General features: G+C 42.2%; 1 protein-coding gene across 3 annotated transcripts in view; it reads left to right on the top strand.

Annotated features, from left to right (window-relative positions):
- The window catches only part of LOC132003314 (multidrug and toxin extrusion protein 2), a 66,970-nt gene extending 48,998 nt beyond the window's left edge, over positions 1–17,972 (top strand). For 2 of the 3 annotated variants that reach the window (XM_059378669.1, XM_059378671.1), the window contains 7 exons: positions 298–406; positions 976–1,051; positions 8,678–8,747; positions 10,096–10,228; positions 15,462–15,556; positions 17,001–17,055; positions 17,349–17,972. In XM_059378669.1, the coding sequence (XP_059234652.1) occupies positions 298–406; positions 976–1,051; positions 8,678–8,747; positions 10,096–10,228; positions 15,462–15,556; positions 17,001–17,055; positions 17,349–17,587 (777 nt within the window). In that variant the 3' untranslated portion in view covers positions 17,588–17,972. The remainder of the gene's footprint in view (positions 1–297; positions 407–975; positions 1,052–8,677; positions 8,748–10,095; positions 10,229–15,461; positions 15,557–17,000; positions 17,056–17,348) is intronic. The other variant, XM_059378670.1, reaches the window with a different exon arrangement.
- Positions 17,973–18,153: the final 181 nt, after the last annotated feature.

The following is an 18,153-nucleotide window of genomic DNA, read 5'->3' as shown; positions in this document are numbered from 1 at the left end:
GAGTCTTGATGGTATGTGTCCAGCCCGCAAGTCCCGCTTCATTAAGGGATTCTGCCCTGGTGGACTTGATCCAGGGGGCAATTGGGGGAGCGACTAGATTGTTCCAGCAACGAAGAGGTTGGGTGTGAGGGGGCCTGGGCAGTTTGGTTATGCTCCCATGGCTTGGATGTAATAGAGCCAGTTCTAGAACACAGATTACTCTCTCTCTTGGGTTCCAGTGTGGTTGGACTCCAGGGCCCTAATATTCTAAGTCTCAGGCCCCCTGATCTCTTATGATTTGTGATTGTTTCTTCTCAGCTGCCCCTTGGCTTTGGTGTGGCGGCCAGTGTCCGCGTGGGCAATGCCCTGGGCGCGGGGAATGCTGAGCAGGCCCGGCACTCCAGCGTCACCGTTGTCCTCTGCGCCGGTGAGTCCAAGCACTGCCTCCCTCCGGCGCCCTCCTGGGTGTTGTCAGTTAACGCTCACACATCGGAACTTCTCTTGGGGATCGATTTACCCATATAAACTCAACTGAAGTATTCCTCAAGCTCTTTCAGGTTTACCCAGTTAAATGGAAGTTCTTATGATTTCCTGTCCTTTGGTACCAACGACATAATGTTACTCTTGGTACTGCTGAAGAATTTTCCAGTTGTTATCACCGGCAGGCTTGTTTTCTGACCAAAGTCTGGGTGACCGCTTCTCCGTGTTCCTGGATCCCGGCCTCCTCTAGTGGCTTTAATGTTGTGGCATCTGACCAGTTAGAGAAGATTCTGGTTGGCCTGGCCTCTTACTGACGTCTTTCCTGTGAATCTGCCTTTGAAAAAGCAGTCAGAGTTGTTTGACCACCTTGGATCTTTTCACAGACAGGAAGAAGAAACTCTTCAAACTATCACATTTCCTAAATCCTTGACACAACCATCTCCTGAGGGTCCAGATCTAGGATTTATTACCCTTGGGGGAATTTTCACTTCTGGTTGCTTTTTCTGTATCTTCCAGGCGTTTGCGCACTCGTGGTGGGCGTTTTACTCGCAGCTTTGAGGGATGTGGTTGCCTACATATTTACCAGTGACAGGTATGTACTCGTCTTCTTGAGAAATGTTTTCTGTTTTATGCTTGCTTGATTTTTTTTTCCCCAGTGTACTTTCCTGGTTCTAAGAGGTGAGTACTGTTCTCCCTCAACAGGAAAATCCGCAGTATAGCCCGGAGTGAGAGCCACGGTTACTAAATTTGGATGAATCTGGGTGAAGGAAGCCCATGGTAACCACTCCCCATTCCTCCAAGACCCTGTTTCTTCAGTTATCGAGCCTGAGTGGGGTTTCTCTTGTGTTCAGTGCTGGTTTGGCTCAGAGACACCCAGAAAAAGCACATGGGGCGTCTTCATCCCCAGAAGCGCACCCCCTGCCCAAGGCAGAGCACACAGATGCCATGCACGCCTGAATCCAAAAGGCAGAATTTGCATAGATCACTAACTCAAACTTAGGTTGAATTTTACAGTATTTTCTGTAATGACATGTTTGCACAATTATTTTGATATAATGAAGGGTTGTTTGAATCAACCAGATCCTCTGTATGATAGGGCTTCAGTAATTTGCACTGGTTGCCTCAGATTAGTTCTCTGAAGAAATTCAGTTTTACTGCTTCCAAGTGTGCTCTCTTATTTTCATTTTCTTGGTTTGTTTTATTTAATTTTTAAAGATTTTATTTATTTATTTTGAGAGAGAGTGTGAGAGAGAGCACAGGCAGAGGGTAGGGCAGGGACAGAGGGAGAAAATGAGCAGAGAGCCTGATGCAGGACTCGATCCCGGGACCATGGGATCATGACCTGAGCAGAAAGCGGACATTTAACCAACCTAGCCACCCAGGCGTCCTGAAGTATTCTTATAAAATTTTAGGATTGGGGTACCTGGGTGGCTCAGTGGGTTAAACTTCTGCCTTCGGCTCGGGATCGAGCCCTGCATTGGGCTCTCTGCTCGGCGGGTAGCCTGCTTCCCTATCTCACTCTCTCTGCCTCTCTGCCTGCTTGTGATCTCTCTTTCTTTCTGTCAAATAAATAAATAAAATCTTAAAAAAAATCTTAGGACTGAGGAGATGGTCATGTGAAATAGTAGGGACTGGGGTCACTCTCCTGCTTTAAATAACTAAAAAACTGGGCAAAGTGTATATATTTTCAAATGGTTCTCAGACGTTGAACAACAGGCAGCACAGAATAGTAATTCCTGAGAGAAGAAACAAAGAGAACCCTATGACTGCTCCAGTTTACCCCAAGGGAATTTCCAGGCCACAGCCCCGATGGGGAGGGAACCTGGCAAAGCCCCTCCCTCTCCCGGACTGAAGGAATGTAGTACGAGTTTTGGGGAGGCCACATGACTAGAGCAGAGTGCCAGAGGGGAGAGAGCTTCTAGAGAGAGCTGTGGAGAACTACAGCGGGTCACCTTTGTGTCTTCAGCTAATCGCCGAGCTGCGCACTCACGTGAGGTTGTGACTGAGGCTAAGAGAAAATCTTCTGAACGTCGAAGGCAAAACAACCCCTGTTACTCATGAAGGGCTGAGAAGAATTTGTGCTCCCACCAGCCAGAGCAAGCAAACCTCATCACACGGGACAACTGGTGGAATTCTCATATGGATCTTGCCTTGACAGTGGAGGAGAATTAGCCCTAGGAGGAAGGCTGGCCTGGTGCCACCCAACTAAACTTAAAGGCAAACCTTACAGGATCAAACTATCTTCAAGAAATTTAACCGCGTCCCAGAACTTAACTGCATCACGCCTCAGGAGTATTTAAACTAGTACAAGACTAGGTTGTACCCAAGAAACTCAAACTTACAAAGCATCTGTATCCAGTCAAAAGTGATGAGGCGTACAAAAAAGCAAGAAACCGAAATCCTTAATGAGAAGACACACCAATCAAGGAAACCAACCCAGGGATGAAATGGGTGATACATACAGTTAGTGCCCAGGGATACTAAAAGTTTTTGTAACCTTGTTTTGTATTTTCAAGAAGTTGGAGGAAAACATGAGCATTTAACGTAATTCATCAAGGATTTTTAAAACAAGCTGAATTTACAGAGCTGGGAAAAAAAAGATGAAAATGGATTGGATGAGATAATAGCAGAGTGGACACTGTAGAAGAGAAGTGAACTTGAAGATAGAGAGATAGCACATATCCTCCATGAAATGGGGAGAGAAGTAAGTCTAGAAAAACACGAATGGAGCATCAGTGAGCCATAAATGACCTAAATATAACTAGAGTTCTCAAAGCAGAGGAGAGACAACTGGGGACTGATAAAAACACTGGAAGAAATAATGACAAAAAACTTTCCAAATTTAGTAAATTTTAGGATTAAAGGCATCTAAAAGGCTATTTGATACAATCACTCAGCTGACATTGGGATTCCAACAAAAGATCCTCACCAAGTGGTCCAGCTTACATTTTTATAACCTCAGCAACAAGGAACTTGCTGTCTCCTAAGGCAGCTTTGGTTCTCAGGACACCCTTCTTATTTTGAGCTGAAACTTACCCTTCCCCACTGTTAACTGTCACCATTTACTCCAGTTCTCTGCTTGTGAGAATCTAAATCTATCTACGAGTTAACGGCCCTACAGCTGTTTGAAGGAGGCTTTCATGATCTGCAGTCTTCTCCATGGTAGACATGTATAATTCCTCCAGCCATTTCTTATGGAATGTTATTTTGAGTCCCGCCATCTTGAATTCACACACACCTGAAGACAGTGCTCTTGGTCACCACCAATTTAGAGCAGCACTTTTCCCATTCTATCTCATTCTACCTCATTCTAACTGACGGACTGCTAGAGAAGTATTAAGTTTTTGGTGGCTACTGTGTTGAGCTGATTGCCAGTGTGCCCCTAATCAGCCCCAACATTCCCACCCACCCTTCATGTGGTTGTCGTCTTGGGCCCAGGTGCAACGTCCTACATTTGTCCCTATTGATCCTTATTATTTTTTGACTCATCATGGCATTTTTGGTTCCCAGTTCTGTCAGTGACAGTATTTCCCATCTTTTTCAGCTTCTGGCATCTGAACATGTGATATATACTTTTATATTTCCATTTTCTCCTCTTTTACGTACAACTCTGGCATCTTCATTATAGTCTTCCTCTTTAGCCCAAAGTCCTGCCAGCATTGTGGGTGAACTTAGCATCCATGTGGATGAGCCATCATTGTCCGACCCTCACTCTAATGCCCTAGTCCTCACCTCAGTAACCTTCTCTACCCTACTCTAGTCATACTCTCCCATGGGCATAGAACTGTCCCATCTCCAGTCCTGCAATTGGTTACAACCCCAGTCCTTCCAACCTACTTTAAGAGGGTTCATCAAACGTGTGGCCCTCCAGTGTGTTGACACCTTTGACCTTGCATTTATTTTCAATTCATCATGACCTTCCTACCTTTACTTCTCTACTTAGATAACTTAGATGCCATTACTTTAGTAACTCTCTTGCTAGTAATTTAAATTCCTTTGACCCACCCTGGAAGAATCCAGTTGCAAATTTTCTATAGCAGTAACTGATCATTTTGGAAAAGTCATACAAGAGGACGCATCAGTTCCATTAGAAACTTAAGACCACCAACCACAAGTAGACCCTCAGCACAGTCTATCTTGCATTTCTTTGATCATTTCACTGTCCGTCCGTACAGTCTGTAGTAGACCTTGTCTACATTCCTCAAACAATTGATCCCTCCTTACCACCCTTGGCTGTCACTCTCAGCAAATGAGCTTGCCTTTACTTTGAGTTTATCCTGTTTGGGGTTTTTTTTGTTGAGTTTTTGATGTGTAGATTCATATCTTATATAAAAGTTTTTAGCTATTCTGTTTTCAAAAAAAATTTTTTTTCTCCTCACCTTCTGGAACTACCATCATGTGTGTGTGTTCGTACACTTGGTGTTCCAATGGGTCTCTGCATCTCTGTTCATTTTTCTTCATTTATTTGTCTTTCTATTCTTCAGACAGAATAATCTCAATGATCCTATCTTCAGTTCACTGATTCTTCCTTCTGCCAGCTCAGATCTACTATTGAGGCTATCTACTGAATTTTTCATTTAAGTTTTTATAATTTTCTTTTTTTTTAAAGATTATTTATTTATTTATTTATTTGAGAGAGAGAGAGAGAGCATGAGAGGAGAGAGGTCAGTGGGAGAAGCAGACTCCCCACAGAGCTGGGATCCCGATGCAGGACTCGATCCCGGGACTCCAGATTCATGACCCGAACCGAAGGCAGTCACCCAACCAACTGAGCCACCCAGGTGCCCCATAAGTTTTTGTACTTTTCAACTCCATGGTTTTTAATGTCTGTCTCTTCATTGATGGTATCTACTAGATGAGATATTATTCTCATGCTTTCCTTTAGTTCTTTAAATACAGTTGTTTAAAACTCCATGAAAATATTTAAAATTTGCTGATTTAAGGGGTTTTTTTCTAAGTGAATTCAAAGCCTGGGCTTCCTCAGAGACAAGTTTTATTAATTGCTTTCCCCCCCTCTGTATATTGGCCCTACTTTTTTATTTCTTTACATTACTCATGTTTTCATTGAAAACTTGACACTTTTTATATTATAATGTGGCAGTTCTGGAAACCAGACCTCCCCTTCCCCAAGGTTTTTTGTTTTTGCTATTTGCTGTTGTTTGCTTAGTGACTTATGAACTAGTTTGGTAAAGTCTGTATTTTTGGTCAAGCAAGTATGGCTGTTAAAGTCTCTGGCGTATGATCAGCTACTTATTGGACAAAGATCTCCTTAGATACTTACAGCCCAGACATGGCCTACTCTTTGTTGAGGGGCCCTCTATGCATGGGTCAGGACATATCTTCAACACTCAGACAGGCCAATACAACTTGGGCTTAACCCCTCATTTCCTGCTTGTGCAAGCCTCAAGCTCAGCCAGAGGCGAGAGCCTTGGTCTTATCTGAGCATGTGCACAATCATAAGCATGCTTCTGACCTTCTAGATTCCCAGGAATATATCAGAGCTTTCAAAGCCACTGCTGCTATCTCATTGCCCAGACTTTCCTACCAAGCTTCTTGGTTAGTCTGTTGTTTGTGCCAGCTCTTAACTCTTGCTTCAGGCAGCAGGAGCTAAAACATTTACTTGGAGAGACTTTTGGCAAACATGTCTCAGAGATCAGCATTAGCACTGGGTGAGTTTGAGTCAACTGAAAGAAAGAGCCTTTCAAGTAGGATCTTCTAAAGAACAACTAGACAGGTGGTCTATCTGCAAAACAGCTGTTCTTTGAGAATGAAGCTTTGAAAAAGTTCAACTCATTCTTCCTTCTCCAGTCTTATAAATATGGGCTGTTATTTTTCAAGCTTACAGCTGAGCTGGCAGCAGGGGATGGTACTAAAGTTAGTTAAAACATCACAAAGCTCACCGTTCTTGCCAAGATTCATCAGCTATTTTTGAAGAAGCACTTCCCAAGTCACTGAAATCCTTTGGTTAATTTCCAGTGTTCTGAAAAAATTGATTCTGACAATATTTGCTAGTGTTTGACAATTTATCTTTAACCTGTGAATGGGCCCCTCTTTTGTATGTTTGTTATACTTTTGTTGAAATTATATTTTGAATATTGTAATGAGATAATTCTGGAAATCGGGTTCTCCTCTTTCCTTAGGCATTGCTGTTCTTGCTTGTTCTTATTGCTGTTCCGCAGTTGTCCATTTGTATAGTGATTTTCCAAACCACTTTTTACAAAGACTGTTTTCCCTGTCATGTGTGGTATCTTATCGCCTCGGTCATCCATTGGCCTGACCGATTTCCTTAAATGTCTTATTCCAATGAGAAAAGAAATATGTTTTAAAAATTCTGTCTCTCTAAATGATTTGACAGGCGCTGCGTGGGAAGCCACTTCAGCCCAGAGGCGTTGAGACAGTGACCAGCTTCTCTGCCAGTTCTGTAGTGGACTGCCAAGGAGTGCAAAACATGCAACTCTGATTTTTGGAGGAAAAGATCCTTATTGTCCAACATGCCACCAGTTGTCCCCATCAGGAATGCAGGGAGCCATCCCTATAGCTGTCTGGGACTGGGAAATGGTAGCTACTCGTAAAACACCAAAATTCATGGATATTTACTAGGCTCTTTGTTCATCAGGCATTTTTGCTGCAAGTTTTCAGCTAGACTCCAGAGTTCTGAAAATGGTTGGTTTTGGTATTTCTTGCCAGTTCAAGAATTGTTCTGGTAACAGGAATGATTCTTGGAGCTTCCTATTCCACCATCTACCATGATATCATCTGGATATAGACTTTTTGTACTAATCTGACTCTTACTCTTTTGAAGGAGGATTTTTTTTCCTGGAAATCTCTCAGTCTTTTTCTCCTTGGATGTACTTAAGTATAGGTGAATCTTTTTTCTTTTATTCAGCATGGACTTTATAAACATTCAGTCTGAAGTACTGGATTTTTCTTTAGTTCTGGGAAATTTCTATAAATGGTAGAACTTATGGACTAATCTGAATCTCCTCTTTTCTCTTGTTTTCTATCTCTGTGTTTTGGCATGTTTCCTCAGCTTTATCTTTGAAATTGAAATTTAGAGTTTATCCATGTCTATTCCATTATCTGGTCCTTAAATAGAATGTTTTCTTTTAGTGTTCATCTTTCTCATTACATTTTTTTCCCCATTTGCTCCTTTTTTCCCATGCGTTCTGTGTTTGCTAAGGAAATGTCAGCTCTTGGGACGCCTGGGTTGCTCAGTGGGTTAAGTCTCTGCCTTCAGCTCAGGTCATGATCTCAGGGTTCTGGGATCGGGCCCTGCATCAGGCTGTCTGCTCAGTGGGGAGCCTGCTTCCCCCTTTCTTTCTTCCTGCCTCTCTGCCTACTTGTGATTTCTCTATCAAATAAATAAATAAAATTAAAAAAAAAAAAGAAATGTCAGCTCTTCATATCAGCTATTCTGAACCCTCATTTTGGTCTTTCCTTTTTTGCTGTGAATTTTCTTCATTGTCTGGTGAACACTGGGTTAATGTCTGTGTTTGAATAAAAGACCACATTGTCATTTTGATTAGTAAAGATCGTGTACACAGGAGGTCACTTTGTAGTCCTATGGGTCTATTCCAAAGAGGTTGCTCCTGGTGAGAGGTCAGACCGCAGGCCATAGTGATGGTACCTGTTGACCTCCAGTCTTCCCATTTAGGGTGAATGGTAGGGAAGCAGGAGAGCATGATAGCCTGTCTCATGTATTGCAACCTCACTGGTCCCATTGTGCACAATCTTAGTCACCTCCAACTCTGCTATATGTCTCTCCAAAATCTCAGCACCACCCTCCCTGTAGTCCCTCCCCAAGCCAATCTCCCACCATAATCAGACTTCAGAGGACCCATGAGGAGGCACATGTTTCCTATATGAACACTGACTTTCCACTCTACAGTTTTGAGGAAGACTCTCATTCACAGAGGAAGATTACTATACACGGGCTGGAAACCTTTTTTTCCAACCTGCACGTTTTTACACTCATAAACAAAACTTTAACAATTATCCTCTGTAGCGGCAGCCTAGACTTTGTCCCTTTTACCCTAAATTCTAACTTATAAAACTTATGTTACTGAGGCTTTATTGTGTACTTGTTTTGTCCAATAGAAAAGTAGTGTTTTCACTGAATTACCTGATTAATTTGTTAGGTTCTTCAGCTCCGTGGTTAATTAGTACTCGGCTTATGTGTGATCTTTGGGTCACTGACTACTTTCTTTTTTTCCAACAGAGATATTATTTACCTTGTGAGCCAAGTGATGCCGATTTTCGCTCCCTTTCATCTATTTGATGCACTCGCAGTGAGTACTTGGAGTGATTTAACTCTAATACACAAGGCAAAATGTGTTTTGTGTTTCTAACTTTTGAAATTAAACATCTCTGATATCATTTTTGAGAAGAGAGACCTCTTGCTTCAGGCATTCTTAGCCATTTGCGGGAAAGACAGGGTACCCTAGCGTAGCATCCCAAGGTAGAAGAAACCAGAGTTACCCAACCTCTTCTTTGTCTGGGGGCTAAATGCCCATGTGACATCTGAGTCATCTGATTCTGCTGTATTGGCCAAGATGATTCTGCTGTATTGGCCAAGGTGATTCTGCTGTATTGGCCAAGGCAGGCCAGGCCACCTTTGGGTTCATTCTGACCACTAAAAAGTCCTTCCCTAGGCTGATTTGCTAGATATGTAGGTATTTGAAGACCCTGCTTTTGTACCCCAGAATGATGCCTTGAGGCTTACTCCCAGTTTCAGCAATTAGCCCTCATGAGATGATTTCTAGGTACATTGGCCATCTTGCTTTTCCCCCCAGGGAATTTCCTCTGTTTGTTCACATCCCTCTGAAGATGTGGTACTCATATTGAGCACTGGCTGTGTTAAGAATAATGTGGAAGAGAGCAGGACGATCATCACCACTCTGGTTCTGGGCATTTTTGAAGTGCATGGTCACATTAATATTTTTCAGCCATGATATCAGACTGGTTTCTGCTGAGATACCCATCAACGAACCTCTACATTTTTTAACATATGCTTTTAAAAAAAAAGATTTATTCATGGGTTGCCTGGGTGTCTCAGCTGGTTAAGCTTCTACTTTTGGCTCAGGTCATGATCCCATGGTCCTGGGATGGAGCCCCACCTCAGGCTCCCTGCTCCCTGCTTCTCCCTCTCCCTCGGCCTGTCTCCCCTGCTTGTGCCCTCTCTCTCTCTCTGAAATAAGTTAAGATCTTTTTAAAAAGATTATTTGTTTATTTGGTGGGGAAGGGCAGAGGGAGAGAGAAACTTAAGCGGACTCCATGCCGAGGGTGGAGCATGATGCAGGGCTCTATCCCGCAACTCTGCGATCATGACCTGAGCCTAAATAAGAGTCCGGCTTTTAACCGAATGAGCCACCCAGGCGCGCCACAGAATATTTTAAAATAGAGATTTAAATAATGTTACCTGGTGGGTTTCTAATGAAAGTTGCTGTAGTACATTGTTGTTAACGTAACCTCAAAAGCCTAACCTTTTTCTCTATCTCTTACATAATGTTCAGTTCTTGTTTTCAGATGGAGCTGTTTGACTATATCCAAACTTGTGATATATTAACGTAGTATTCCAAACTTGATGTGATGACAGGTAAATGATTGCAGTGTTGGTTTTGGTATTCCTCTCTTTAGGGCACCTGCGGGGGAGTCCTTCGAGGTACAGGGAAACAAAAGATCGGTGCTATCTTGAATGCCGTTGGTTATTATGTTTTCGGTTTTCCCATTGGAGTATCTTTGATGTTTGCTGCTAAACTTGGGATAATAGGTATGTTTTTGATTCTTCAGTGATCAACCTCAAGTCTTATCTGTCTTATTAAGAAAAACTGCTTGAGATACAAAGCAGCCTTATTTTCCTGTGTACAACACTGGAAATGCAGTCTTGAACAAAGTAGACATGATCTGTGCCCTCAGGATGAGGCCAGGATTAATTAATTACCCAGTTCAGTACAGCATTTGGGTTCAGTACAGCAGGAGAGAAGACCTTGGCCCTGTGAGCACCTATCATAAGTTGGAGTACAGAGTTACCAGAAGGAACTTACCTAAGGTAGTCCTGCATTAGCCTCAGACCTGAAACATGATGAATTACCTAGGTGAAGCGAACACCATTTATTGAAAAACATTCTTTCCCCACTGAATGATCTTGGCACACTTGTTGAAAATTAGTTGGCCATAGATGTATGAGCTTATTTCTGGACTCTCTCTTCTACTCCACTAGTGTCTATGTCTGGCTTGTACCAGCACCACTCTGTTTTGATTACTGTAGCTGCAAAATAATTTTTGAGATCAAGGAGTGTAAGCCTGCCAGCTGTATTCTTTTTAAATTTTGTTTTGGCTATTTGAGGATTCTTGGAATTCCATATGAACTTGAGGGTCAGGTTTTCCATTTTTGCACCAAAAAAATTAGAATTTTTATCTAGATTGAATCTGTACATTGCTTAGGAGAAAATAATGGAATCTTAACAATAATAAGTCCTCCAATCCATGAACACAGAATGTCTTTCCATTTATTTAGGTCTTTAACTTCTTCCAGTCAATGTTTTGTAATTTTCCATGTTATCCATTTCCTTGGTTAGATTTATTCCTAGATATTTTATTCTTTTGGATACAATTGTGAATAGAATTATTTTCTTAATTTCCTTTTCAGACTGTTATGGCATATTAAAATACAACTGATTTTTGCGTGTTGATCTAAGTTTATGGAATTTGTTAGCTGTAGTATTTTTTAATGTGTGGATTTTTAAAAAGATTTTCTATATATAGGATCATGTCATATGTAATTAGAAATAATTTTTCTCCATTTCTAATTTTTTACATTTTATTTTATCAAGATAAGTGTCCTCTTTAATCCCCATCACCTAGTTCCCTCTTTCCCCCAATATCCCCCATCTTAGTTCTTTTAGTTAAGGGTTACTTTCTTAGTTTGTCTCTCTTTTTTTCCTTTGCTTCTTTGTTTTGTTTCTTAAGTTCCGCATTTGAGTGAAACCATATGGTATTTGTCTTTGACTGACTTATCTTGCTTTGCATTAATTACTCTTGCTCTATCCATGCTGTTGCAAATGGCAAGATTTCATTCTTTTTAATGACTGAATAATTTTCCGTTGCATATATGGACCACATTTTCCTTATCCATCCATCTATTGATGGACACTGGGTTGCTTCCATATCTTGGTTATTATCGACAATGCTGTAATAAATATAGGGATGAATGTATATGTATATGTATTTATCCATCTATCTATATATATCTTTTTGAAATAGTATTTTCATTTCCTTTGGGTAAATACCCAGAAGCAGGATTGTTGGATCATGTCGTAGTTCTACTTTTATTTCTTTTTTTTAAAAAAGATTTTATTTATTTATTCAACAGAGAGAGACAGAGGGATCATGAGTAGGCAGAGCAGCAGGCAGAGAAAGAGGTGAGGGGGAGCAGGCTCCCCGCTGAGCAGAGAGCCTGACGCGGGGCTCCATCCCAGGACCCTGAGATCATGACCTGGGCCCAAGGCAGAGGCTCAACCCACTGAGACACCCATGCGCCCCTCCTTTAATTTCTTTGAGGAACCTTCATACTATTTCCCTAAGTGGCTACACACACCCACATTCCCATCCACAGAGTATGAGGTTCCCCCCTTTTTTATTTAAGATTTGTATTTATTTATTTGAGACTGAGAGAGAGAGTGCGTGCATGAGTAGGGGAAGGGGCAGAGGGAAAGGGAGAAGCAGGCACCTCGCTGAGCAGGAAGCCTGATGTGGGGCTTGATTCTGGACCCTGGGATCACAACCTGAGCCAAAAGCAGGTGCTTAACCGACTGAGCCACCCAGGTTCCTCAAGGTTCTCTTTTCTTCATATCTTTGAAAACCCTTTTTATTTCTTGTCTTTCTTGTACTAGCCACTCTCACTGGTGTGAGGTGATATCTGATAACTTTGATTTGCATTTCCCTGTTGATTAGTGATATTTTCACATGTCTGTTAGCCATCTGTAAGTCTTTGGAAAAAATGTTGATTTAGGTTCTCTGACCATTTCTTAATCAGATTGTTTTTTGGAGTTGAGTTATATGACTTCTTTTTATATATATTTTGGGTATTAACCCCTCATCAGATACATCATTTGCAAATATCTTCTCCCAGTCTCCCAAAGGTAGATTGCCTATTTGGCTTTTTGATGGTTTCCTTTGCTGTGTGAAAGCTTTTTATTTTGGTGTAGTCCCAATAGTTTTTTGTTTTTGTTTTCCTTGCCTGAGGAGATACATCCATAAATATGTCTAAGAGATTACTGCTTATGTTTTCTTTTGGGAGTTTTATGGTTTGGGGGTTTCACATTTAGGTCTGTACTCCATTTTAAGTTAATTTTTGTATATGGTATAAAAAAGTGGTTTAGTTTCATTCTTTTTCATGTGGCTATACAGTTTCCCCAACACCATTTTTTTAAAAGATTTTATTTATTTATTTATTTGACAGACAGAGATCACAAGTAGGCAGAGAGGCAGGCAGAGAGAGAGAGAAAGAGAGAGAGAGAGAGAGGAGGAAGCAGGCTTCCTGCTGAGCAGAAAGCCTGATGTGGGACTGGATCCCAGGACCCTGGGATTATGACCCAAGCCGAAGGCAGAGGCTTAACCCACTGAGCCACCCAAGTGCCCTGAATTTTATTTTTTTAGTGAAAAAATAGTCTAATTAGAGGACTTACTAAATGCCGTAGAATGTAGTCAAGTAGGTTTAGTTCTGCATCCAATCAGTACGTTTTTCCATGTAAAAATTTTGAATCTACCCCAGTTCTCTGTGAAATTTTAATCTTGCAGTTGTCATAAGAGCCTTCCAGTGTCCACATAGACAGGTGCTTAGTTTCTTACCTTGACTTTTTAGGAAACATTACTTGGTGGCCTAAAGAATAACTATCTTCAATGTCATCTCTCTTCTCCTGCCTGGGGGCCTTTGTGTGGCTGATTAATGTCAAGCTGGGCTTTGTCATTCTCTGTTTGGGACACACACCTGCCAAATGTTTATTACTGTCTCGTAGTGCTATCAAACACTGCCCTAAACCCCTGGGATATACTGTTTACCTAAATTGGGAGAGCCCCTGTCCTCCTCAATAAGCTGCTAAGGTTTTATAATTCTCCTTCACTTAAAAAAACGCTAAAACCTCTCTCTTAGTAGAATCTAACGCTTCTTTAGAATAAGCAGATTTCCCTCTCTTTGTTCACTAAGAGGCTTTTTACCATCGTACTTAGTAGGTGCTCAGATTTGTTCAAAAGTCCTTTTAAATTATTAAAATTTTACTTTAATGGTATGGAAATTTGGGGAAATGCTTAAACACACAGAAAATTAAATTATATTTAGTTACCCTACTGAGCTAGAACAGCAGAGGCATTCAATGTATTTTATGCTAGTCTTTTTTCTATTATTCACAGATGTAGGGTTATACTGACTATATAATTTCCTCCCATTCGATGTTAAAGACATGGTTTTTAGTACCTCTACATTACTCCCTTGTATCATTTCTTCAGTGCTTCCCTGACAGTGGACATTTAAATTGCTTCTCGTTATTTATGTATTTTTTAAGATTTTATTTATTTGACAGAGAGGGACAGAGAGAACAGCAGAGGGAGCTACAGAGAGAGAGGGAGAAGCAGGCTCCCCGCCCGGCGGGGAGCCTGGCTTCTCCCTCCTCTGCAGCCCCCTGCTTATGCTCTCTCTCTGCCAAATAAATAAAATATTAAATAAGTATGTAAATAAATAAATAAATTGCTTCTCTTTATAAATAAGATTGTGCTGAGCCTCCCAGGTGTGTGAATCACTAAGTTCCCTGACTCTTCCCTCAGGATGGATTCCTAGAAATAGAATCACTCCCTCAAAGGGATGTCAGTCCACCTGCTTCTGAACGGAAGAGAAGTTTTGTTTAATTCTGAGGAGTTTGCTTAAATTCCAGTTTTGTTTCATTATGAGGAATCCACATCGGACTGGCGTCCATGTGCCTTTGCCAGTGTGGCACCCCGGACGTGGAATGAATGAATGAATGAATGAATGGACTAATTGACAATCTCTGACAGATTCTATCTCTCACCAAAGCAGCCAGCTTTGTAGCGGAACTATTGACATACAAGTGGATATTTTACATCCACTTTGGTATGTAATGGACATTTAACTAGCTTAAATAGTTTCATAGGTTAATAGGCATTGTTTTCATCTTTTTCTTTTTTTTGAAAGGATCCATTTATATTCTCAGTAAACTTGTCCACACCACAGTTGGTTTCCCCCTGGGCCTGGGCCTTCTCCTGCCTCTACCGGCCGGGCCTGTCCTGGAGCTGTCACAGCCACTTCCCCTCCCCCCCATAGTGAGAGCTGCTGCCCTTCTCGTGGACTCTGGGCTGTGGGTCACTGTTGCGGCGCTCTGTTCAGTGGTTTCCGTGGCCCTTCTCACCCTTCCAGCCGGCACGTTTGCAGCCTTGCCTGTTTTCTGTCTCCCCTAGTAGTATGTAAGCTCTAGGAGGGCTCAGATCTCGCCAGCCTGTCCCACTCTGTGTGGCCAGTCCTCAAAACCCGACCTGCCACAAAGCAGCCAGTACATATTTGTTAAATCAGCGTATAAGCAGCCAACAGTTCTGTGTTGTTTTGACTGTTTATTGCCAGAGTGACTGCCGTGATCGATCAGTGTAAACTTGAGTGCCAGTCTATACTTCTGTAAATTTTTAAGGTAGTTATTTTATTTCATTTTTTAAAGATTTTATTTATTTATTTATTTGACAGAGAGAGATCACAAGTAGGCAGAGAGGCAGGCAGAGAGAGAGGGGAGAAGCAGGCTTCCCACCAAGCAAAGGGCCTGATGCAGGGCTCGATCCCAGGACCCTGAGATCATGACCTGAGGCGAAGGCAGAGGCTTTAACCCACTGAGCCATCCAAGCACCACAGGAAGTTATTTTAGCTGAAGTTGTCTTGGAAGAATGTGAACGATGACAGAACATCATGGAAGAACACCTAAGCCATGATTCTCATCCTGTATCCATAGGTCTCTGGTCTGGATTGATCATCTGTGTTTTCTTTCAAGCCCTTTTCTATCTGGTGCTCATCTGCCGGACGAATTGGAAGAGAGCTGCCGAGCAGGTAATAGCATCTTCTAGAAGGGTGGCTCTTTCTCGGTCCCGTGGCTCTGTGAGGAACCTGAAGGTCAAATGCTAAGGTGGCCATTGGCAGCATGACTGCTTCATTTCATGGCAATTGTCTAATGTGAGTTCAGGGTAGAAAGACAGCACGTTTCAACATGTTTTCTTCTTTGTTCCATGAGTTCAGTATCTACTTACTAGGGTTCAACAACAAATGAGGAATTAGCTTGGAAAATATTTTTCCGTTTTAGTATAAAAATAGTAGTTTTTTAATCCTGATTATACAGACTTATCTGTGTTTAGACCTCTGTTTTTTTATTTTTATTTTTTTAATTTGACAGAGAGAGAGAGATCACAAGGAGTCAGAGGCAGGCAGAGAGAGGAAGAAGCAGGCTCTCCGCCAACCAGAGAGCCCGATGCGGGACTCAGTCCCAGGACCCTGGGATCAAGACCCGAGCCGAAGGCAGAGGCTTTAACCCACTGAGCCACCCAGGCGCCCCTAGGCCTCTTTTTAGAAACATTTTTGGTCCACGTTTTCCTAAAAGGCAGCGTGCTGAGGATCTGTGATCAGTGAGGAATGCTTGGGGGAAGAGCCATAACCTCCGGGTAGAGGAACGGGATCTCGACTGTATGGGCCTCTCTGGGTGTGACTTGTAAGCTGTGTTTATTGTCAAGATGAGATGGATGACAGGTTGGGGTAGGGGATGTGTTACTGATAGGGAGACAGGGGCTGAATTTAGTGCACAAAGCACCCCTGCTTCAATTTTGTGTCCTGTCCCCCAGGTTCACATGCCTTTGGTTTTCCTACTTGTGATGTATGGCATCTTTCCTACCTTAGTGTGATGAATGGAAGGAGGAAGTAGTACTGGACATTCAGCTAGGCCATAAACCGTCCTTTATATGATAACACCATTCGTCTTTAGACTTTATTTCTTATAGCAGGGCTTAGGAACACTGAAATGTGCAGTGCAAGAAAAATATGAAATTTGCAACTATAGGCACAAGTTGCCTTTTACATTATGATTGTGAGCTGAGCACTGGGGAGAATAGTGGTTGTCCATTACATCTATGTGTCCATCACATTCTATGGTCATTGGTGTTTTCAGGACCAGAAAAGACGGTGCTAGATGTTAGAGCTCTTTTTTTTTTTTTAAAGATTATTTATCTGAGAGAGAGGGAGCAGGAGAGGAGCACGAGCAGGGGGAGGGGCAGAGGGAGAAGCAGACTCCCCACTGGGTAGCGAGCCCAATGCGGGACTCCATCCCAGGACCCCAGGATCATGCCCTGAGCCGTGGGCAGATGCTTAACCGACTGAGCCACCCGGGCGCCCCAATGTTAGAGCTCATTAGGAGTGGTTCCATCGGTAGCTCGGGTGAAATTTTAACAAGAGAATACTCGCCCAACTTGATGTACACTTCATTGGCTTCTGTGATGCTTGTTTTCAGGCACAGGTCCGAGCTGGGCTGAAGGGGATCAAAGAGACCACGCCGTCACCAGCAGGTAACAGAGCACAGTGTAGTGGCCTTGATCTGCCTCATGAGGCCGAAACTTAGTGTAGCCACAGTTAATTAGTTATGAGATCCTGCTCTCTTGCGTAATAATCTTGTCCCTGCCCTACTAATTGGGAGATCAACACTGGGTTCTCCTGTGAAATGTTCTCAATGTAGTTTCACATAATACCAGCCAATAATTGATGGTCATTGCTGAGCGTGTCCTTAGGGAACTTCCCATAATAGCTCTTTACTGAACCCTGTACATAAGGGTATATATACGCCACTGTCCTCTGCCATCAGATCTACCTGTCTTGGAGAAAGAAGTAACTGATGGAGTAGTTCTGCCTGAAGTCCTCACACCCGAGAGCCAGACCTTCCAACTAATGGTCCTAGACGAAAGCAGCCAGTACACCGTTTCAACCATCGGGGATGTCCTGACAGGAAGACAGTTGATTTTCTATCGTGGAATAGCTCTAGCTGTCGCTGTCGCCGTTCTTTTAGCAGGCATTTTAGTAAGGGTCTTCAATGACCGTGGCTAAAATAGAAGCTTAGCACCAGCCCACAGACTAGACATGATCGTTCCATGCCGTCTTAGTTGTCCCAAGAATCTGCACTGTCTTCGTGGAGATCAAGGCCAGAGGTGGAATTCTAAGTTTCTCCCAGACATTAACTATATCATGTAAACTATATCATGTAAACTATATCATTGTAAATCTGTAAATTTGATTGTCCCTGCTGGAAGTGTTCTGTGCTCTTATGTTGAATGTCTTCCCTCTTTCAGGAAAGTTCATTGCCCTGTAAAACTGATTGCTGAACCAGCTTTGTTTGTATTTCTCTGTTAGTGTATTTACTCTTACCAGTGGGTATGTATTAAGTGCCTGTTCAAGTCCTATCTCAGGTATGGCCATACAAGCTTTTATAAAATTAAACACCTTAAAACTGAAAATGCGTGCTAATGATATTTGAGGCTATAAAAGCTATCGAAATGCTAACTTTTAGTTTTGGACCTTCAAACACATTTTTGTGGCAACTGTTGTATTAAAGAATCAATCTGTGTTGTCTTCTGCTGCTTAGCTCCCCAAATGTGGCCCTCTCCCAGCAGGGT

Source organism: Mustela nigripes, chromosome 16 (assembly GCF_022355385.1).
Source record: "Mustela nigripes isolate SB6536 chromosome 16, MUSNIG.SB6536, whole genome shotgun sequence".
NCBI classification, from domain to species: Eukaryota; Metazoa; Chordata; class Mammalia; order Carnivora; family Mustelidae; genus Mustela; species Mustela nigripes.
Note: the sequence above shows the minus strand (reverse complement) of the source record. Positions and strands in the feature narration are given on the sequence as shown.